This window comes from Calliphora vicina, chromosome 4 (assembly GCF_958450345.1).
Source record: "Calliphora vicina chromosome 4, idCalVici1.1, whole genome shotgun sequence".
Lineage (NCBI taxonomy): Eukaryota > Metazoa > Arthropoda > Insecta > Diptera > Calliphoridae > Calliphora > Calliphora vicina.
Window position 1 is genome coordinate 64,279,912 of NC_088783.1, and position 24,388 is coordinate 64,304,299.

General features: G+C 31.5%; 3 protein-coding genes across 3 annotated transcripts in view; 1 reads left to right on the plus strand and 2 right to left on the minus strand.

Annotated features, from left to right (window-relative positions):
• The window catches only part of LOC135958899 (centrosomal protein of 162 kDa), a 121,399-nt gene that overhangs the window by 67,938 nt on the left and 29,073 nt on the right, over positions 1-24,388 (plus strand). The window lies entirely within an intron of this gene.
• The window catches only part of LOC135958900 (carboxypeptidase B), a 375,293-nt gene that overhangs the window by 62,842 nt on the left and 288,063 nt on the right, over positions 1-24,388 (minus strand). The window lies entirely within an intron of this gene.
• Positions 901-21,752, minus strand: LOC135958768 (titin). The gene is made up of 5 exons (XM_065509665.1): positions 17,437-21,752; positions 10,791-10,979; positions 2,197-2,338; positions 1,604-2,129; positions 901-1,536 (listed from the first exon to the last, which is right to left on the minus strand). The coding sequence occupies exons 1-5, from the start codon at positions 21,554-21,556 to the stop codon at positions 1,252-1,254; spliced, it is 5,262 nt and encodes a 1,753-aa protein (XP_065365737.1). The 5' UTR covers positions 21,557-21,752; the 3' UTR covers positions 901-1,251.

The following is a 24,388-nucleotide window of genomic DNA, read 5'->3' on the forward strand; positions in this document are numbered from 1 at the left end:
CAACAAAATACTCCTTGATTTTCCTTTAAGAAATATGTGCCTGGAGGACATTTACAAGGTAACTAGGTGAAATCATAGGCCGATACCAACCAATTTTTAATATTTTTAACAAAAAGATTAGGTATTTAGTCAATGACGTTATTAATAATTGACCATTGATACAGTATCTCGCGAATTATGCTGACTTCCAAGGCTTGAATTGTTGCCGGCTTATCGACGAAGGCTTTTACATAACTTGGCTTTACATAACTCCAAAGCAAAAATCCAGAGTTTCGATATCACATGATGAATCTAGGAGGCCAGCTTAGACGTCCGGAACGCTTAGAGCTAATGTCCCGAACGCGACATTAGCTCACTAAAATGATTCCTCAATAAAGCCATTGTTTATTTCTCATAGAACGTAATACAACTTGGAAATGTTGTTGCGATGTAAGTTTTAAATTCTGAATAAAAATCTTTCTGATCTTTGAAAGAAAACAAATGACTATATCTCTAAATGAATCATCCTATTTTATTGTAACACATTAATAAATTCATATACTGGCCGGATAAATCGCTATTCTACTGTGTTTGAGTTTCCTCAGTTGTTTTGACGTGATGTTGTTGCTCTGCTCTAGCAGCGCGGTTGTAAATTTGTTGTTACAACAAGATTTAATATTAAACTTAAGGATAAAAAGTATAACAAAAACTACATTGAAATCAACCACATACAAGATGAAGCCAAGCAAAATGTCCTTTGGCAGAAAACAATGCATATTTTAGCATATAAAACAAACATTCAAACGAGTTAAAGACAACAATAGACATTCAAATTCATCTACAAAAAAAAAAAAACCTAAAAGCATAGAGAATAGATTGAATTGAAAATAATAACGTAAATAAATAATCTTGTTTGAGATATTTTCTATTTTGTTCATCTTTTAAATGTATTTTTTGCATTAAAAATGCAGTTTAATAAATTAAATTATTTTTTGTTTTGTGTTTTACATTAAAAACTACATGGAAAATAAATAAATAATTTCAATAAATAAATAAATAATTTAATATTAGAAATAAATAAGTTAAATTTATAATAAATAAATAGTTTCTTTTGTTTTTCTTTTCTTTCGATTCAATAAATAAATTAATTTAACTAAATTTTGTAATAAATAAATTAAACTTAAAACTAAGTGGCTTTTCGCTAAAATCAGATTTATACTTTGTATAAATCCTGGCACTTAAGTTACTCTAGCATTTCGTTAATTAATCTGTTTAGTGGGTTTTGTGAGCCTTCAATTTGCGTCTACGACCATTTTTGCCCATGGTTATGGCCTTGGCAACAGTCTCCACAAAGGTTAAGCCATTTTTGCCATTGGGTTCAATGTGTTCGGCGGGTAAAACGAAACCATAACGACCGGTATCACCCATTTCAATGGTGTAAGCGTATTTGATGCCAGCAATACCCTTGGCCCAATCATCCGAACCACCAGCAGCTGGATACAAAGTATTAGCCGAGGAGCCTACAGTATATTTAACGCCCGTACTCTTGGTAATGATCTAAAAAATAAAATTATATAATATAAAATTCGTTGCAATTCTTCAAGTTTCAAAAAAGAACACTTACCGTGCCCGCTTGTCTGGCCACCAAATCCAAATCGGCCATATCTTTGGTAACATGATAATCATAACCCCAAGGATACAAAATGTATTGACCATAACTGTGGAACGATAGATAAGCCTTAAATGTTTCTCTAGGGAAATTACTAATGAATTTGGAAATATAGAAAGTTTCGGGTTCCGAGAAAGCTTTGCTGCCTCTATAGGTCTGGGCACAGGGATTAGCCGATGTTCCTTTACCACCCCATTTATAGCCAAAGTTACGGTTCAAATCAACACCAGGACAGGCACGACCATGTGATCTCATATTCTTGCGCCACAAACGATCGGTGGTATGAGAGTATTCGTAACCATCAGGATTAGCCACAGCATGAATATACCAGTTGACATTACGCATGTAGGCGGGCAAATCATCCCAACCCTCAACAATTTGATTGGTGACATAGGTAACAACAGCAGGACTGATCCATTCTCTAGCATGCATACCACCATCGATCCAAATACCAGGATTGTTAGCATTGCCATTGGATACCCTTTAGTGTGTAAAATAAATGTTATTAGATTTTTTAGTTTTGAGTATTAAAGGAATTGTGAACCTACTTTAAAATCTTCAAAGGCCGTTTTTCAAGCGAATAACCAATTGTTTCTACCGAACAGATATCAGGATAGGTTTTAGCCATATAGTCAAAGTAACCATGAATATCTTCCAAACGATGGTAAGCCTGCCATGTCAAACGATGTCCTGGAATAGAGGGAATGAAAGATTATTAGATTTGTGTTTAATAGTATAGAGAGGAAATTATTAAGATATTTTATTCCTAGAGAGCAATCAAATAAAACCTTATAGTTTTTAAATCCCTACGGAGCTCTGTGTTTAAAACCACAAGAAAGGAAATGTTTAGTTAGGCCATTAAAATTTCAGTTGTGTTTTAGTTTGTTTATGTTTTTAAAAAAATGTTTACTTTTATTTTATTTCAAACAAATATAATTGTTTCTCTGTAGAAAACATGTCTTCTTACTGTTGTAAAATCTAAAATATCAGTTGCTGTAACCAGGATTACAAATCAGTTTAATGGCGACTACAGAATTTGAGAGAGATGGAATAATTTCAGTTGTATTAACTTAATTGTTAGGCTACTAAAAAGATCTGTTTTGGAGACTTCTAAATTCAAATTTGGAAAATTCCAAATTCAAATTTGGAGATTTCAAACTACTGCCTTTATCTCACACCACAGAATTTCTGCTGGTACAAACTAAAAACTAAACGCCGAGAAAGTAAATTGTGGCAATTTGAAAAATTCGATTGTATACTTCGATATTTTCGGCTGAAGGAACATAATGCTAGTTTAAGATTTAGAATGTCAATGTTGTTGGGTTACTATTTGATATTCATAAAACTTCTAGCCGAATTGTTGCACGATTTCGCTTAACTACAAAAAAAGAGCGAAAGCCTGCGACTGTCAAGGAATAGCAAGAGAAAATGACACAAAATATGAAAATGAGAAAATGGGTGTTCCAATTAGTGTTCTAACTGTCTGAATCAAATTAATTGTATCAAACTTAAAATGAAATGGCTTGAATTTCCAAAGCGTTACCTAAAGTAGTCAAACGAACAATGGATTGGCGAAAACATAGTTAATTTATTCTTTATTACAAATCAAAGATGTTCCCCTAGATACAAGTATCAGCTTCAAACAAACAAAAATCGATGGAGCTATGAATCAAAAGTTGGAAAGAATTAATTCAAAATCAAATTGAATTTTGTTTATTAATTATTTCATTCGTCTTGAATTAATTCATAGGCTTAATTCTCTAGTATTTCAAACATATTGAATTCATTCCTTTGAGAATTCATTCTTTATAGAATTAATTCCTTATTGAACAATTAAATTTTTATAAAATTAATTCCTTATGAAACATTCAAGTTTTCTTTAATTCATTCAAATTCATTACAAAAATTCTTCAATTCAAATCTATTACAAATAAGCTGAAAATACTGTATTAAAATATAAAAAAAAATTAATAAAGAAAAAAATATTTTCATTCAATTTGGATTATATTTGTATCTCAGATTATACAGATATGAATCAGCTGGTTCCAGTTAAAATGGTTGTGGTTTGGAAAGAGGGACAAATATATTGAAATTTGTTTTTTTCTCTCACTCTACAATCCACTACCATTGAAAAGTGGCAGTAGAACATCAAAATAACCATACGGTTCGATTTTACTTTTTTTGAAAACTGTCATTTGTTTCGTATCTGTGTAATCTGTGATTTGAATTAACTAAAATTTAACCATTCAAAGGTTGAATGCATTTTATTATGAATTAATTCAACAATGAAAGAAATCTATTAAAATAAAAGTCTTTGAATAAAGTTAAATGATTTTGTGGAATTGAGACAAGAAATTAGGTTGCTCTCAGTGTTTAAACTTTTTTGTATGATTCGATATGAATGTAGGAAATATTAGTCTGAATAAAAAAAAATTAATTTCCATTATGGAGACAAATGAAATCTAGTAAAGTGCATACTTAAGAATTTATCGATTTAAGGAAACTATGTACGTAATTCGATTCGAAAGAAAAAGTTTACGAAATTATACAAAATATGTACTACATAGAGAAAATAATTTTGATGTGTTTGCAGAACTCGATCTAAATCGAATGATTTAGCTTTAATGTCCGAATATTTTAGTTGGAGAAAGCTTAATTTTAAAAGTGGTAACGGACTCTCAGTTTGTCAACTGACATTCGATTCGCATATTTTTTCTGTTTTGCTTCAGTTTGTTTAAGATATTTAAAAAACATTTTTAAATACTTTTAGTTGTTGTTTTCTGTTGTTTAGCTCTTTGCGGTTTGGTGGTCACTTTTCTAACCACCTATTCTAAAGTCTTTAAAACATAGTGTATTGGCATCTATTGGCATTTTGCTAAAAAATTAAATTTTTTTAAGTCATCGTTTATGTTTTTTCTGTAAAACTTTGCCGTCTGTGGTGCTCTGGTTAGATTAAAATATTAATTTGAAAATATTGTAAACCGAAGTTTTTCTAAAAAACTTTCACGAATTCAACGTTACTTTGCTATTTTGTTTGATTTGGTCTGAAAATTTAGTCAAAATGATTAGCTTTCAAACAAATTTATACGCTACGAAAATTTGTATCATAATTATTTTCAAAGCCAACCGCCATGGTGGTTAATAAACTAACCACCCCATTCCATAAAAACCTTGGAATGGGCTGTTTATTTTATTTATTTTTTCTTATTTAATTAAAGTAAAAATTCAATTGTTTTGATTTTAAACTTATATACATAAAACTGTGGCTGAAACAGTTATGTTTGTTTAAAACGATCGTTTTTATTTACGAATCCAATAGCCCTTGATCCCCAGTTTTAAATGATTCAATTTTTTAATAAATTTAAATTAATTTAATTTGTTGGCTTCCCATCAAAATTTATTGGCATTGAATCAAAATACATTTGGTTTTATTTCTGCTGATTTAAGTTAGTAAATTATGTAAAAACAAGATTCTTAGGCATTGTTTTCAATTTTTAAAGTTTTTTTTGCCAAATTATCTGTATTTCTAGACAACTAAAACTTACATTAAATCACACCATTTAAAATAGGAAATGATTATAGTAGCTATTTTCATCAACAATATTGATCAAACAATAGACAATATTGAATTTCACTTGTATTCAATTCACACCCTATTAGTTGCTATTATTGTAACCAATATAAATAAAAACAAAAACTCAAACTCAAAACGCATACTAAGTGCAATCTTTTTACACATTTTGTTTACACTTTACGCAATTACATATTTGTGTTACTGTATTACATACAATACGTTGCGATATGCGTGAAAAATGATTAAACAACAATAACAATAAATGAGGAAAGAGTAGTAATTTGTATTTTATTGACAGTTTAATACAAAACAAAATAACTGATTAGTCATGACATTTCCTTAATTATCATAAAATAAGGAAATTTTAATCATAATACAAACAAAATGTTGATATGAAAATAACTGCCAAACAAATTCTTAAGAAAAGAAATTTTTAAACATCAGACTTTCCAAATATTGTTTTTATTTAAACTTTGGCTTAAACTTCAAAAATACCAAAAAAAACTTTGCAGACCTTGTCAAAAAATTTCAACTTTTAAAAGGAATATGTATGTAAAACTATGACATTGCATGTTGAATTTACATTTACCTTTAAGTTTTTTTTGTTTCCTCTTTATTTGGTGTAAATTAAGGGTTTTTTTATTTGCATTAAAGTGTTTCATTCGAAATTGCATGTCATGCTTGAAAAATCTCTCTTGTAAAGGCGTTTTTTTTTGGGTATTGTTTATTATTGACACTTCTTCACTGAAACAAGTGTCAGAAAATACAGGGGTTTTATTTGGTTACTTTTTCTTTTCTTTTTTTTTTGGGTAAAAGAAATTTCTTTTTGCCTAAAATATGCCGAAATTAAAGTTAAAAGTATTTTTTTGGTTAAAATTTCGTGAAATAATATTTATTTTAAGGTGATTTAAATTAACCGAACTATCAACATGCCACACAACAAATTGACATTACAGCAAAAAATCCAAAAGAAGGACAAATGGAAAGAAAAAGTAATAAATAAATAGTTTAATTGACTCAAAGTTTCAAAAGAATTATTTTTTAACCCTCTAACCGGCCTATTTTATTTCGAGGTAAAATAATATACCAGGTTATTGTTTTAAAAAAAAAGAAATACTTTGGAATAAAAACAAACAAAAGACAAGTGCACGTTCTTGTTTATCACAATAAGTAAATTGTTTGTCTCTTTACACATATTTACCGTTATAACGGGAAAAATAAGCAAATAAAGCCGCATTACATACCCGCCTAAAGGCAGCCTTGCCGGTTAGAGGGTTAATTCAGTTTTCAAAATCAAATTAAATTTTATCTCACAACCATTAGGTATTAAATTTAATTTCTTAGCACTTCTAAAGTATTGTATTCATTCCTTTCATTATTCATTCTTTAAAGAACTAATTCCTTACCGATTCCTTAAATTTTTCTTTAATTCAAACCATTACAAAATATCTTAAATTTCTTCAATTGAAATCTATTACAAAAAGGCTTCAGGCAAAGTTTTTCAATTAGTTTTGTAAACAAAAAGAAACGAAGAAATCAAATTCATTTAATTTAGTTTAGATTTGAAATATTCAAAGTTTGAATTAATATTATTATGAATAATTCCTTTAAGAAGCAATTTGACTATGAATAAAATCTAATCAAACAAAAGTTTTTGAAATGTGCTAAAGAATATGATTTTTGGAAATTGCTGAAATTTTAAAATTTTGAATTGAGATTTTAATAAATAAAGCTCAAATTTAATACAAAGCTCTGACATGAATGTTGTTTTTAATTGATGTTGGTTCAGTACTTTTAGTATTTAAAACAAGTAAGAGAACTATATTCGGCTGTGCCGAATCTTATATACCCTTCACCAAATTATACTTCAAAACAAAAATTTCAAATATTTTTAGGTGAATAAAATTAATTTTTTTTGGAGTTTTTTCATTTTTTGGAAAAAAAAATTTCGAATTGTTTTTTTTAATTTTTTGTTTTTAAATTTTAATTTTTTTTTTAAATTTAAAAAAAAAATTTTTTTTTTTTAATTTTTTTGAAAAAAAAAATTCGGGTTAAATATATTTTACCGATTTTGACCCATTGTAGGTCCAACTTACTATGGTCTTATATACGTCGTTGCAAAGGTCTTTGAAATATCTATCATTAGATATCCAATTTTTGAGAGAAAAAAAAATTCGGGTTAAAAATATTTTTCCGATTTTGACCCATTTTAGGTCCAACTTACTATGGTCTTATATACGTCGTTGCAAAGGTCTTTGAAATATCTATCATTAGATATCCATATTGGCTATATTAATGACTTAGTAATCCAGATATAGGTAAAAAATAAGTAAAAAATCAAGGTTGTCCTGGGTTTTTCCTCATATCTCAGCCATTTGTGGACCGATTTTGCTGATCATGTCTGACAGAATTATTGAAGATTTGGATTCCGAAGATATCTGGTGTCTTCAGAAAATTGATTTCAACAGACAGACAGACATGGCTTAATCGACTCCGCTATCTATAAGGATCCAGAATATATATACTTTATAGGATCGAAAATGAAAAATGTAGAAATTACAAACGGAATGACAAATTTTTATATACCCTTCTCACGAAGGTGAAGGGTATGATACAAATAAGTTGATTCAGCAGTTTGGAAATCTTCAGTCTACATTTTGGCGAATTTTGCCTAAAAACATTGGCCTACAATTCAATTATTTACACGATCTAATTATCTCAAGAACTGATGCCGCTTATTAAGATTATGTTAAAAGTCGAAAGTTCTCCTATTGGCCTCTGAAAAAAGGTTTGAAGACAATTCTGAATTCGATCGAAAAGTTGCTTTGACAATGAAGTTCATACGTAACAAATCCAACCACAAGAGAGACCTAAAGTGAACTTGTGGTGTGGATTTCCACTCCAATTATTAACACGATCAAATTATCTCAATGCCTCTTATTAAGATTATGTTAAGCGCTGAAACTTCTCCTATTAGCCTCTGAAAAAAGTTTGAAGACAATTCGGAATTCGATCGAAAAATTGTCATTAACAATGAAGTTCTTCATTATTACATAAGAAACCCAACAACAAGAGAGACCTAAAGTGATTTTGTGGTGTGGATTTCCACACAACTGTTTAAACAATCGATCTTTGAAGGGAAAGTTCAGATTTTATGTTCTGATTGGATATTATTTTTTCGTTGAAAAGATTATGTTTGATCAGAATTTCATTGTCTTCACAACAGTGATCTGTGGTTCCAACAAGATGACACCATAATCCACACAGCTGTTCAAACAATTGATTTATTGTAGAGGAAGTTCGGTAATCATGTAATCCAGAGAAATGTTTCAATAGAAAGGCGATTTAATGGGGTTATGTTAAGTTGTTAGTTTACGCCAACAAGCCAAAAATGTAATGCTCAGGTATGATATTAAATACCACAATTCCGATTGACTATTCCAAAATATGGATACATTTTGTAATATGATGCGAACATTGAGAGGAACAACTCTCTAGATTAAAAATGAAGTAGTCGTTCTTTAAATTAGGTTCGATTTAAAATTATAATCCAAAAAAGTCGCTGCCAAAAGTATTGGTTTAATCGTTCTCGTTGCTAAAGAATGTTGGCAAAATCGAGTTGTGTAAAGTTGTAAAGAAACCTAACAAGATTATTTGGAAATATAAAAAACTAGCTGACCGGCCGGCTTTGCTCGGTAGCTATTTACTAATGTTAGGTCTTCAAGTTTCTCCATTTCTCCTATTAAGATAAATGAGAAGTGAAAAGGAGGCAATAAATTCAAAAATAAAATTTCCGAATTTTTGAATTTAAAAATCCAGCCGTTCTCACGTGATGACCATTTCAGTTTTATATATATAGATAAAGATAGAAGTACTTAAAGACATTTAATGTCCAACATTTAAAGATGAAGCTCAAGTATGATATTGAACAATTTAATTTAAATTCGATCGGAAAGCTTTAGCAAACAAATGCTCGTATTGCACGAATGTTTAAAGCAGTGATCGTCATAAGGATAGCATGGAATATGGATTATAATAACATATTAAGCTCTTTCTCATTCATATTAAGCTCTATTGTGTCTTATTAAATATTTTTAATGGTCTTCCTTGACATTTGTGTTGTTTAGTGGTGAATAATCGTACCCTGGTGGCTATGACAGCCGCTCACTGGTTTATTGAGTTAAAAAAGGGTGCCCCGATATACTAAAATATAGTGTGTTGTCAATCTGAGGGTTGCGGGTTCGATTCCCGCCAGAGACTCTGGATGTATCTGCAGACAAGCAAAAAGCTTCGCAGTTTGTGTTTGTTAAAAAAAATTAACTGGAAAGACTGAAAATTATGTTTTTACGAAAATATCCGACTGGTTCTGTAAACTTGAACTCGCCCAACATTTCAACAAACAAATGGTTGCACTAAAGTTTGTGATATATTCGCAAATCGGATTATATGGGAACAATGTTGTTGTTTCATTGTTTTCGAGAGTGCTTTCCTGGGGAAAAAAACTTTCGGTTCAAACAGCAGTCGCTGAGTTGACAATCTTTGGCCAAATATGACTCGGGTCGTTCCGAAGCACATATCAAATTGTCGTTAGGAATGTGAGAGATGTCGCTTAATCTTTGCTCTTTAATCAACAACAATAGCTCTTGGGCTAACTAACTATCACGTAAAATTGTGTCAAATATTTAATGTTGTCTTCCCGAAACTGTCAACATTTTAAAAATAAATTTAGGATGACTAATGTCAAATAGCGAAAGAATTGGTCAATTCGACCAAAACTAACAAGAACAGAAATTCGGGTAAGAAATTATTAAACAAAACAATTGTTTATCTGCATTCAAATTGTGTAGCCTCAATTAAACTTAAACAAACACAATACTGTGGGAAACCTTAAATATTGAATTTCTTAATTCTTATTAAGTAAATGAAATGCAATATATAGCATATTGTCTAATTTAGCATAATTTTAACTACATGCTCTAACCCAAAGCTGGTTCTAATTGGGGTATAATTAAAAAATACCACCCTTTTGCTTTGCCAACCGAAAGTGGTGTAAATATTCAATTATTCCAAAGACCCTTTGTAAAAAACACTTTTAATCCCTCCTTATTTTTTTGTGTTTATTTTAAGCTCAATTAAATTCGAAATAACAACAAAACAAGCAAAGCAAGGTGTTGTTTTTTTTTCTTAAGCGTTTTTAATCACTCCCCTTTCATACAAAGTAGCATGAGTTTTTGTCTTGGATTTCAATAAACTTTTCTTCAACTTGTTTGCCTAACTAACGTTTAACCCTCAAAAAATTGTTTTAGACATTTATAAAGAGTCAATATAAAGAGTTGTGAAGTAAAATAAAAAATAAACTTAAAGACACCTAGACTAGTTATTACCTGCAGCACGAACTAGTGAAAAAAAAACACAACTGTCAAACTAAATCAAGTTTGAGGTGTTGGAAAAACTATAATCATAAATATAAATTGTCTTAAGTTTTATTTTCCGGTACCCCCTTACCCCAACGACTTTTTAAAAAAGAAATAAAGAAATAAATGAAAATCCTAGAAATAGAAAACTTACCCTTTCTATTTTGCAATTGTGCAATTTCTTCAGCTGGTGGATTTTCCACTTCAATGACTTTTTGTAAATTATCAATGAGCACAATGCGCGATAAGTTTGCCGCTCTTACATGACGCTCAGCATCGGCCAGCACTTGTGGCTTCAACAAGTAGTCAACTTCTTGTTTGACCTCTTTCCATAATTGTCCATCTAGAAAAGTGAAAAAAAGCAAAAAAAAAAATTAAAAAAAAGTGGTTTCAATAAAATGTTTAGTATATTTTTTTTGTGTTGTGTTCACATCTTTTCTACAAAATTGGCTTGATATGGATATGGTTATGCCTATTGGGATTATGTGTGGAGTGAGTGAGTGTCAGGCAGGCATGTGGTGTGGCTGGCTAGTGGAGGATGTAGGCGTTTTTGCTTGTTTTATGGGTTTTTGGATGCTGCAGCCACAGTACGAGTATTAGAAAAGAAAGTAAAAGTTGATTTTTTTTTCTACTTTTTCTCTCGTTTCTGGTTTATCGTAAAATGTTTGTACGAAAAAAAATAGCTGTGTTGGTTTTATTTTGGTGTTGAAAGGTGTTAAAAATAGTTATTTGATTTGTCGTTCTCGCAGAGTGATAAAAAATACAGTTGGCGTAGGTTATAATTTCTTTTTATGCATTAAATTATTTATTTTTTTTTTTTGGTTTTTTATTGGAATTTTTTATTTATACAATAATAAATATTAAAAAGTGGGTTGTAGTTATTATTTTTACACCGTATTATAAACAACCTACAGTTTACTTTGTCAGTTATAATGTATTCACAGTTTTAGAACATATATGTATGTAAGTGACCTAGTTGCTTTTGTATTCCTTGAAAAATTGTTTCGTTGCAGTAGTTTCTAAATAATTTAATGCATGTTGAATTATTTTCTTTACAATTCTAAGAATTGGCACAAATATTGTCTGTTGGCATAAAGAAGTGAGAAATCTCATTAATTTTGCATGAATATTACTTAAAAAAATGCAAAAAATTTTGCACTCTTTTTTAAAAAAATCGCAGTTTTGGTACTGTAATGAATATGTTTTCGGATAAATTTGTTACTCATTAGTATCTCAATGCTCTAAAATCTTAATTCAATAAATGCCAGCAATTCATTCTATAAAACCATTCCCAACAAAACAAATTCTTTACCTTCATTTAAAGGCTTTTATTTGAATTCATTCATTGCTGAATTAATTCAAAATAAAATTCATTGAACATGTGAATGTTTCAGTTTTTATTCATGCAAATCTAAACAAAATTAAATTAATATAGATCTTCACTCAATTTGAAGAAAATTTTATTTGAAAACAAGTAAGAGAGCTACATATATTCGGCTGTGCCGAATCTTATATACTCTTCACCAAATTATACTTCAAAATAAAAATTTTAAATATTTTTAGGTAATCAAAACTTATTTTTTTGTTGTTGTTGTTTATTCATTTATTGTAAAAAAAATTTTCGAATTTTTTTTTTAAATTTTTAAAATTTTTTTTTTTAAATTTTAAAAATTTTTTTTTTTAAATTTTAAAAATTTTTTTTTTTTAAATTTTAAAATTTTTTTGTTCAATTTTTTTTAATATTTAGCGAAAAAAAACTTTTGGTGAAAAAAAAATTCGTGTTAAAAAATATTTTTTCCGATTTTGACCCATGTAGATCCAACTTACTTACTATGGTCTTATGCAAAGGTCTTTGAAATATCTATCATTAGATATCCATATTGTTTATATTAATGACTTAGTAATCCAGATATAGGTCAAAAATAGGTAAAAAATCGAGGTTGTTCTCAGCCATTTGTGGACCGATTTTCTCGATTTTAAATAACAACAAATTCCGGAGATATTGATGTACTAATCGTGTATGTAAGTTATTTGGGGGCTTCGGAAAGTTGATTTCAACAGACAGACGGACGGACATAGCTTAATCGACACCGCTATCTATAAGGATCCAGAATATATATACTTTATAGGGTCGGAAAATTATATTGTGGAAATTACAAACGGAATGACAAACTTATATATACCCTTCTCACGAAGGTGAAGGGTATAAACAAACTTATATAAACCCATCTCACGAAGGTGAAGGGTATAAAAAGTGCCGCTGAAGCACACCGATTGCTAAACGAAGCTTATGGTGAATGTGTTGCATCGGTTTCAACCTTTAAGAGATGGTTTGTGCGGTTCAGAAGTGGTGATTTTGACATGGAAGACAAATATCGCCCATGTCAGCCAAAAAAGTTTGAAGGAGGCATTACTCCATGAAGATTGTTGTCAAACTCAACTAGAGCTTGCAAAATCATTGAAAGCTACTCAAGCATCAATTTCAAAACGAATTGAAGCCGAGAGATCTTGAAAGACGATTTTTCATGTCCGAAAAGATGTTTGAATGCTATAAAAGAAAATCATTTTTGCACCGAATCATTACTTGCGATTAAAAATGGATCCATTACGAGATCGTATTTGAACCAGCCTAATCGATACCAAAGCCAAATATCGAAGGCGCTAAGGTAATGTTTTGTATTTGGTGGGACTAAAAGGGTCCAATGTATTTTGCCAGACCATTATAGGGAACCTGTACCGAACACAATTGATTCGTTTGAAGAAAGCATTGGCCAAAAATACCTTAAATAAATTTATATTGTACTAATGTTTAAAATTAAAAGCTAAAAATTTTAAAAAATTACGCATTTTTAAGTCATACACCCAATATATACACAAATAAAATGTACAGTTTTTTAACATGAAGCTGTTGCTTATCAAACGTTGTGATTCAATTAAAATGAGCAACACAAATGAGAATGACTGGATTCACTGGATCTTGGAATTAAATTTCACAAACATAGTAGCATATGGATTCGGAAGAATCTATTTAAATATTTGAGAAATGAGACAATTGTATTTTTTTTTTTTTTTGATAATTTTGAAAAAATTTTCTCTTGTGAAAGTGAAATCAATCGCAATTTTTAGTTTAAAGATCAATTTGAATGAACTTGGTTGGACCAACATTCAGTCGGCAAATATTTTGCACATCAACAATGAAAGTACTTTCGATTTCAACAATGGTCTTAGGTTATAATGACATTTAAACCCACTAATTGTTTACATTTGTTTTAAACATAAAAGTTTGTTAAGTACTTTTAATAAACAAGAAGTGCATGCGAAATAAATAGTGCACTCATTTAGCTTATAACATCAAAGCCTACTGAAAAAATACTCCTCTGTTTTCCGCACATCTTGGGGAAACATTTTCCGCTAATTCTGAAGATGTTGCAAACAATATGTGTCCCTGATAGAAAAGGAGCGAGCAAAAGTTTTGCAATGTAATTCCATTCGTTGTTGGTGTTGTTGTCCAACTGGAACTCGAATCATTTCACTAAGAGCATTTGGTTTTCTGAATTCTATGTCCAACTGGAACTCCAAATATTTAGCTAAGAGCATCATAAAAACTGGAGAGCAATTTAAGGCTGACCAGTTTTGCAGAAAAGGCAACATTTTTGCCATGAAACTAGATGCCATAAATACTGAAGGGTGAAAATAAAAATATTTTAACTCCTTGCTATTTTAAGGGTGACAATTTTAGAAAACAATAATTTGACCTTTAACAATCTCGGATTTTTTCAGAAAAGAACTCAATGAAGGGCAAGATGTAAGAAAAAGGGCAGCATTTTAGCCAACAATAAGTGTTATTAAAAATATGTACTCTTATATAAAATGGCATAATGTTTTGTTTGTACCAAATGTAGCTGATTTCAAATTGCCTCACAATCTGTCAAATACATCTAAAGCGTTAACCACCAAGTTTTCTTGCGGAAGTCGCTTCTAGATGTGATTTCAAGAAGTTTACTTGCAACATTTATGTGGAAACACATGTTTGTTGCTTGCTGGAAGTAAATTGAACGACTTGCTGTGAACTCTTCTGTTTTCAGATTTTTTTGTGTTTTTTGGAAGAGTAACTAAAAGCCGGTCTGCTCTATTGAAGGTATAGCAAATCTCATCTTAGTATCCTGCTTTTGAATATTTGTTAGAATTAAAGATAAAATGTATTCAAAATCATTATTTGACATTCTCAGGAAATGGAATCTTCGGTCCGCAATTTTTCAAGTAATTCTTCAAAAACTTAAATCTACACGCATTAAAGATAAAATGTATTCAAAATCATTATTTGACATTCTCAGGAAATGGAATCTTCGGTCCGCAATTTTTCAAGTAATTCTTCAAAAACTTAAATCTACACGCCGCAGAACCCCGTTTCTCACCCAAAGACTTTTTAATTTGTTGTTTCTTTTTAATTAAATATGCTGCGATGGCAGTTGCCAATCATATTTAGCTACAAGACATTATTATACTGTCATTCGGAAAGAAGACCAACTCTACTGCAAGCTGTACTCACTTTGTGTGGAAACACGTCTGCAATTTCTTGCAGCAAGTTCGTCGTAATAAATTCTACAAACTACTTCTGGAAGCAGGCTTCCGCAAGTTTCGGTTCGAGTGGAATACTTCAGCAAATACTTGTAGAAGTTCTTCCACAAGTGACTTGCTAGTGGACACACGGCTTTATTTGATATTGCAAAGAAATTTAGATAAAACTGAGCAACTTTCTTTAAAAAAAAGTGGAGAAAAATATAATAGAAATTTTAATGGGAGTTATTTTAGAAAATTTTAAAATTTGTTCAAAAATAATATAAATGTTTTAGAGTTGGCACTTCTTAGTACAAAATTAAATTTTGTTTCTATATTTTGAGTATAATTAATGCTGTGAATACACATTTTAGAGCATTTTAAAGCTTTTCGTAACGATATTCTTCCAATTAATATAATTTTTGTATGAGAACTGTCAGTAATCGTCGCAATAAAAAAATGGAGCTAATGGTTGTAATAATTAAAGGCCAATTTTAACAGTTTGACAATAGAAAAGTAAACTCGACTCTTTTTGTCCGAAAGCTTTTTCCATAACTTCAATAGCTTGTCCAAAAGTTTAGACAAGATTTTTAGGACAGAATAAAACTAAAAGCTTTTAAGGACGATACAATAATAAACTCGAATCTGCTTGTCCAAAAGCTTTTTCCAAACTTTAAACTTTTGCTATTTCGGATTGGGTTTGTGCTTATTTAAATTGGTTAAACATTTACAATAACCGAAAATTATTTTATTTAGCTTTTCTAGCTCAATTTTAAGTGTAAATTTGCAATCTAGAAAATATTTGGGAGATTTTTACAAAATCTTGGAAATTTTGTAAAATTTTTTAATTGGAAAATTTAAATCGTCTTAATTTATTTAAAATATCCAAAAAAAAACTATTTAAAATGCAATTATATTTTTGACTTTAAAAGCTTTTTAACCACTTCCATAGCATCACAATTAGTACTAACAATTCTAATATAATTTTGTCATTAAAAGCTTTACCACCACAATCTTAATTGCAAGTTTCTCTAGCTAAAATTCAAATTCTAATGAAATTTCTTATTTAACTTAAGTTTTCTGTGAATAAACATCTTAACTAAAACAAAAAAATTCAAATTGTTTTTTTTTTATTTTGACTAAAACATAGTTTCTACTGCATTTGACGTTAAAATTGACTTCTTAGCCTTGACCTCAAAAAATAATAAAAAACCGACATGTAATTACACTGTAAAATACAGACAAAAAAGAATCTCAATATTTTTTAGTACTTTTTTTTACAGCTATTCATTATGAAAATGGAAGCTGTGGCCACAATTTGTAGTCTCTTAGATTAAACGCTTTTTAAAGCTTTTAATTTATTTTATTTTTAATAATAAAAAGGGGAAAATAATAAAAAAAAATAAACAAAAACTAAGTGGCATGGCCTCAATTCAAATGCATTCACTAACAACTGATTACTACTCACGTACAGAGCAGCATTATGATATTTTGAAACCAACAATTATGAGTTTGAATTGCAAATAAATAATGCAACAGGAAAAAGTTTAGATAAAATTAGTTAGTATATTTTCGTAGGAAGATGTAGTAATTAGTTATGAAAGCAATTATAAAATTAAATGAATTTCCAGGAAGAGAAGTTTTATTAACATCAAAGAAAATATTAGGGAACAACATTATAAATCATAAAGTGTATGCGCTTTTCTGTTTTGAATCTTAAGATGATTTAATTTATAGAAAAGAGTTCCTCTTTTTGTAACACCCTTTCCATAGATATGAATACCAATTATCAAATACATTAAATACATTAAAATTAAAATGCATTTAAATTTTATATGTTTCATCACAAAGAAATTCCTGCTGAGAAAACTAATGGAAAAAATCTATTTAATATGCTGAACAACACAAATCATTTAATATTCCAACGAAATGAAATCTCTAAAAACAAATCTCGCAACATTGTTAAAGAAATATACATGGATGCCAAAAAAATGTTAGATTTACAAATGTCTATGAGCTTTTGTCTATGTTTTACTCGACAACCTGGTGTTTGAAAAGCAATTAAATATAAGATTTCATAACATTCATGTTGAGAATTATCAACTCATCACACATGAGTTGTTTAAAACAAAAACCTTTTGACCGTGGAAAATTAAGCATGAAATTTCTCTAATACATCCTTCTCTAGGCCACATTTTAATTAGTTTTCTATTATTTTGTGGAATTTAATTATGTGTACTTACCATATTTGGTTTGTAGTTCATCGGCCAATCTCTTCTCTCTGTCGTTTTGTACTACAATACGCCAGACTTGAGCACCATCGTAACGTCTTAATTTTGAACTGAAGGCTTGTTCTGGTTTGACTTCCTGCTTAATGTTGTCATTGCTCATTTGATGCATAAAGGAAGCATTGACATAGTTGAGTACACTATCCAAGACATTTAATGGTTTCAAAGTGGTTGAACTAACAATTTCCACAACTGCTGGCTGTTGTTCTTGTACTTGCTCTTGCTGTTCTTGTTGTGGTTGCTGTTGTGTCAGTTCTTCTTTAGTGGGTACTTGCACAATAGTTGTTAGCATGGAAGTGGATTCTTTAATGGGTTCACTTTCATTAGTATCATCATTTAAGATATTATCACTTTCCTTGTCTTCTAAAGGCTTTTGGATTTCAACAGCTGTTTCTTGTACTTGTTCGTTTTCGATGATTTCAGCAGGTTCAACATTTTGTAAAGTGTCTTCATCGGCCAACACTTCAGGTTGAGCAGCTGCTTCAGTTTCCTGTTCTTCTTGTTTGTTTGACTCCTCAACTGTTAGTTCATCGGCTAACATTTCTTCGGGCTTAGGTTCAGGTTCTTGCTGTTCCATAGCAATTTCCACGGTTTCTGCTTGTTCCACTTCTGGTGAAGTCTCCAAGGATTGGCTTTCTTCCACAGGCTTAGTATCTTCAGCTATGGTTTCAATGGGTTCAACTTCGTCAACACTAAGAGCTTCTTCTTTTGGCAATTCAGTTTCTTCAACTGGTTTTAACTCTTCGGCTTCAGGTTGAATTTCGTTTTCATCTTGTTGAATTTCTTCTACAGGCTTCATTTCTTCTTCTTCAGTTGAAATTTGTGTCTCAGCTAGAGGTTCCTCAGGCATTTGGGTATTGTCGGCTTCAACAGCTTTAGTTTCTTCAACAGGTTGAACTTCTTCAACAGTTTGAACTTCTTCAACAGTTTGGATATCTTCAACGGGTTGAGCATCTTCATCGGATTGAGTTTCATCATTAGATTGAGCTTCTTCTTGAATTTGTTCTACTGGTTGAATTTCTTTAACAGGTTGAGCAACAGCTTGAATTTCTTCAACAGGCTGAGCTTCTTCGACAATTTGATTTTCTTCATCATGTTGAACTTCTTCAATAGGTTGAGCTTCCTCTACGGCTTCCTCTACAGCTTCAGTTTCTTCAGCAGGCTGACTTTCTTCAACTGCTAGAACTTCTTCAACAGGCTGAGCTTCTTCGACAGTTTGAGTTTCTTCATCTTGTTGAACTTCTTCAACAGGTTGAGCTTCCTCTACAGCTTCAGTTTCTTCATCATGTTGTGCTTCTTCAACAAGTTGAGCTTCTTCAATAGGCTGAGCTTCTTCAGCAACTTGAGTTTCTTCATCAGCTTGAGCTTCTTCAACTGTTTGAGCTTCTTCTACTGGCTGGACATCTTCAACAGATTGAATTTCTTCATCATTTTGGGTTTCTGCAGCGGGTTGAATATTTTCTACATTTTGGGATTCTTCGGCAGATTGAATTTCTTCAACTGTTTGAGCTTCTTCATCTTGTTGAACTTCTTCGGCAGGTTGCACTTCTTCAACAGTCTGAGTATCATCCATAGATTGAGCATCTTCGATTGGTTGGGCTTCCTCCATTGGTTGAGATTCTTCCATGGGTTGGGCTTCCTCTACTAGTTGAGTTTCTTCCATAGGTTGGGCTTCCTCTACTAGTTGAGTTTCTTCCATAGGTTGGGCTTCCTCTAAAGCTTGTGTTTCTTCCATAGGTTGGACATCTTCCACAGGTTGAGCTTCTTCCATAGGCTGAGCTTCTTCCATAGGCTGAGCTTCTTCCATGGGCTGAGCATCTTCAACTATTTGAGCTTGTTCTACATTTGATAGATTGTCTTCCACTTGTTGAACTTCGTCATCATTTTGCACTTCGACAGCTTGTTGAGTTTCTTGGACAGGTTGAGATTCTTCAATTTGTGGTTCTTCTTCAGCAGGTTGAATTTCATCAGCTTGTTGTTCATCTAATTGTTCTTCTGATACTTGTGTTTCTTCAGCTGGTTTAATTTCTTCCTCAGCTTCATGAGATTCTTCAACAGTTTGAGATTCAGAAGTTAATTGAGCTTCTTCAACTTTGTCAGTTTCATCAGCGGCCATTTGAATTTCTTCAACATGTTGAACTTCGTCATCAGATTGAGTTTCTTCAGCAGGCTGTTCTTCATTAACTGCTTCAGTGTTCACCAACTCTTCGGAATGTTGGACTTCCTCAGGATCTTGAGATTCCTCAGCTACCTGAGATTCCTCTGCATTATGTGATTCTGCAAGATCTTGAATTTCTGCCAAATTTTCAGCTTCCATTGGCTCAACATATTGTGGCATCTCTTCAGAAGTTTGAGTTTCTACGGCAGGAGCTTGTGTTTCATCCTTGTTAGCATCGCTATTCTCTACAGCTAATTGAGTTTCATCATCAGCCTGAGTTTCTTCGACTTGGTTATCTGCAGGTTGAACTTCTTCAGCTTGAGTTTCATCAGCCTGAGTGTCCTCATCTTTGGCTTCTTCAGCTTGGACTTCCTCTACTTTAGTTTCAGTCTCATCAGCTAAAGGTTTAATTTCTTCAACAACTTGAGATTCCTCAGCAATTTGTGTTTCATCATCAGCTTGAGTGTCCTCGACGGCTTGAGTTTCCTCGACAGCTTGAGTTTCTTCAACAGCTTGAGTTTCTTCATCAGCTTGAGTTTCTTCAACAGCTTGAGTATCCTCTACAGCTTGGATTTCATCAGAAGCTTGAGTTTCTTCCATAACGGGAGCTTGAATTTCATCATCTGCCTGTACTTCAGCCTCAGCTGGTGCTGGATTTTCATCCTCTGCTTGCATTTCTACCTCAGCTTCAGCTTTATCTTCTTCCACAACCATGGGAGTTTCTAATTCTTCACTCTTGATATGCTCATCATCTTCTAATAGCTCTGCTTTTTCAGTTTCATCCACAGGTTTTATTTCTTCTTCAACAATCTGCGATTCTTCTTGCTGTTGATCTGATTCATCATGAAGAGACTCAGCTACAGCTGGTTGTTGTACAGCTTCTTCCATAGTTTCAGCCAATTCATTAGCAGGAGAGTCTTCATCAGATTGAGTTTCCTCAATTTTATTTTCATTTTCCTGGGCCATTTGTTCTTGAGACTCATTGGTCATTTCAATTACAGCTGGTTGCAATTCAGACTCATCAGCTTGTAAATCCATTTCCGAAGCTTCATTAACTTTTTCGGTTTCTTGTTGTTCTTCTTGTGCAGGTGTGTCGTTGGATTCTTCCATTACAACACCGATCATTTCCTGTTCGGAGTTTTCTAAAGATTCAGGTTTATTTTCCATTTCGGCAACCTGTTCTTGTTCACTGGTGTCAGTATTCTCTGTCTCTGTATCTTTATGTTTCATTGTTAATTCTTCGCTGGACATTTTCTCTTCTTCCGGTTTGACATTTTCTTCCTCGACAGGCTCTTCCTCTTTGGGTGTTTCATCATTGGCTACCAATTCAGTTTCAATTTCATTCTCAATTTCTTTAACTGCCTCAGCAATGGTATTCAGCATACTGTCTGAAACTTGTTCCTCATCGTTTGAGGTCTGTTCCTTATTTTCGTTTGACGATTCGGATTCTTGTTCCAATTCATTATTGTCCACTAAATCTTCATTTAATTTAGTTTCCAACACATCTTCTGGTAATTCCAATATCTGCATTGCTGGTGTATCTTCACTTTCCAACATCAACATATCGGAATTGCTTTCGACATTGCCGGAATTTTCCGATTCATTGAGGTCTGTTAAAGATTGTAAATTTTGTTCTTGACTGGCTTGAGCAGCGGGCACTAACAAATACATATCACTGTTACCATCGACGGCTGGCACTAATTCCATATCATTTTGCAACACTTCACTTTCTGCCTCGGGCAGCATAAATTCACTAAATTCTAATTGTTTGTCATTTTGTTGTTGGTACTGTCTTCCCAAACGATCTAAAGACATGGAAGACGCATGGCCGATAACGAGAAGGCAACACGTTAAAAACGCGATATTTAAACACGGTAACTTATCGAGCGACAAAGAAGATCTCCTTCTGGCAAACATCTTTGCGAGATCTGTTACTAAACACTAATGAGACATGTCCCATTGCTAGTTGTGCGCTTTTATACTTCAGTTGGGGAAAAATTAATTCCCATTTGACTATGATTTGCTGTTGTTGCTGTTGTTTTTTTCAGTGGTTGTTGATGTTGTTGTAAAACACACAAAACCCCCCGAAAAAAACAACAAACTGAGACAACGTAAAACGGCAGCAGCAGCAACAGTTCCAGCTTAACAGCAACTACACATACTTGTACTCACATATGAATGGACGGAATGGACGGACGGACGCACGGTCGTACGTCTGCGCTTTTAGCTTGTTATTTTTTTGTTGTTAGTAGAAGAAAGATAATAAAATACAGCAACGAAAACAAAAAAATAAAGAGTTATTATGTATGTAAATACAGACATATAAAATACGCGCATGTGCCCATCATCGTAAAGCCAGTCATGATTAATCTTTCTTTCTTGATATACATTCCCCCGGCCAAAGCGAGCTCTTAAATTTGTGAGCTCTGTGTATCACTATTGAAAACTTTTCTCTTCTCCACCTCATTGGCGATTTGCTCGTGATAAAATCGTTTGCATTTTATTGCTTTTTTAAAATGTTTAAAAGCTGTTTACGTTTTTTTATGTTAATTTGTTTTATTTTATTAACTATTTCACCTGTTTTATTATTTTAAGAGTATAGTTAAATTTCTCTTGCGAAAAGATCTCTTTTGTAAGTTTACATTGCTACCGGTTTAAAAATCTCTTTTAAATTTCTTGTATTTCCCACACGCTTAAAAATGTAATTATTATTTTAGAGCTATGATCTTTATATTTTTGTTTGTTATTTTTTGTGGTTAATTGTCTTTTAAACTATCCATAAAATCATTTATGATCATGTTGTTGTTTTTTATAAAAATATTGTTTTTGAGGCTTATTAATGCTAACATTTAACCCATTTATTTTGTTGTTTTATTATTTATTTACTAATTGTATTTGGGCTGAAAAATTTAACTATTTAAATTATTTGATATCCAATTTTTGTGTCCTGCCACACAAGTCCTAAAAGTGTATCTTAGCGGCCAAGTCGACTTTTTGTGAAAATTGTTTTTATTGAAAACAAATTTCCAGACAAACGGACCCCGGTTAGCGGGGATGTGGGGTCTTATATTAGGGCACATCAGATATGCAACATTTATAAACGCCTCCAAATTGTTTGTGGTTCGTCAATACAAATTTTAATATATTATTGAAGACCTCAATTAGGACTAGGGATGTCATTCGAATCAAAATTATTCAAATAGTTTTTATTTGAATAAATAACATTTTTCAATTTAGAATAAAAAACTATTCGATCAATAATTATCGATTAATGGAATAGTCAAATATATTTATTTTCAAGTTAAAATTTAAAAAACCAGTTTAAAAAATTTATAAAATCATTCGGTTAAAATAAAACTCGAATAAAACTCGTGTGCTATTTATTAAAATTTCAAAATTTCTCCTGTTAGTTAAACAATAAATAAAGAAATCATATGATAAGCAATATCTTTAGTAAAAAATAATCGATTTTTAAAATTGCGAAAATGGTAATTTTAGATTTTTTTTACCGAAAATGTTTCTTAAGGAACTTATAATATTTTTTATAACTAATAGGGTTTTCCCAAACCTATTTTGTATAGGGATATTGAATTTAGTTTTCTAAAATTCTTAAATCGACAATAGTTTAATATAATATGATTTATAGACAGAATTCCAAAAAAAAAAAATTAATTTGTATTGGGTGTATGACTTAAAAATTGAATTATTTTGAGACATTTGTACAATATAAATTTATTCAAAGTATTGGCCACTGTTAGCTATGACCTCTTCCCATCTTTCTGGCAACATATGGATTACGTGTAGAGTTTTTCACGGGAATTTCCGGGACAGACAAATGCAGAAGATTCATACAATAAAAAAAATTTAACCTAAATAGATCAATAACAAGTTCATTTTCGAAATTATTCCAAAAACTCGTGAATGTTCAGGGCTGTCTATTCTGTATTTTGCTTTTTCACAATGAGTAAAACGAAAATTTTTAGAATAAAACCACCTTCTGTGGAATTGAAATTCAAAATTAAATATTTTTTTTTTGCGATTAACGGTTGGAATCTAAGGACATTTTTTAGCTTTTTAACGAAGTCTACATTCTTAAAATTGAATAATTTATTATTTGCGGGAATTGAAAATTTCTAATTACGAGCCAATAGAACTGCTCATCTTTTGAGGCCAAGAATGAATCAAGCCAATATTGGATACTCTGTTCCAAAGTGAAACGTATCTTAGGGAGAGCTTTTCAACTTTGTATCTTAGAGAGATTGCAAGATATAGTATTCGGACAGGGCACAGTCTGGACTATAAAGCGGATGAGGCAAAACTTCTCAACCACTTTATTCTAAATAGTTTTTAACAGGTATTGCGTAATGTGGTATATGGAATATTACGGTTTCATGTCTGTCCGCATATTCTAGGCGCTTTTCGGCCAAAGCTCGCTTCAATGTGCCCATCATCGTAAAGCCAGTCACGATTAATCTTTTTTCTTGATATTCATTTCCCCGGCCAAAGGGAGCTCTTACATTTGTGAGCTCCGTGTAGTATCTCCCTCCAATTCATGGACAAAATTTGAACAAAATGCCGAACGTTCTAGACGCCCGAAACAATTGAAAAAATTCACAATATGAAATTGACCGATCGAAGATTGAAACTGTGGGATATTGGCTTCCACAATAGGCATCACATATGGCTCGATCGTTTCAATTTTTAATGATCCTTTGGTTATGAGGAAGCTTTCCGCAAATGGATGCAGGG

Bases quoted from the DNA above. Each gene is read 5' to 3' on its own strand.
- LOC135958768 (XM_065509665.1), bottom strand. From the start codon at position 21,556: ATGTTTGCCAGAAGGAGATCTTCTTTGTCGCTCGATAAGTTACCGTGT. The intron at 10,980-17,436 runs GTAAGTACACAT...TCACTTTTCTAG, and splicing joins TGAACTACAAACCAAATATG to ATGGACAATTATGGAAAGAG. The intron at 2,339-10,790 runs GTAAGTTTTCTA...CCTCTATTCCAG, and splicing joins ACAATTGCAAAATAGAAAGG to GACATCGTTTGACATGGCAG.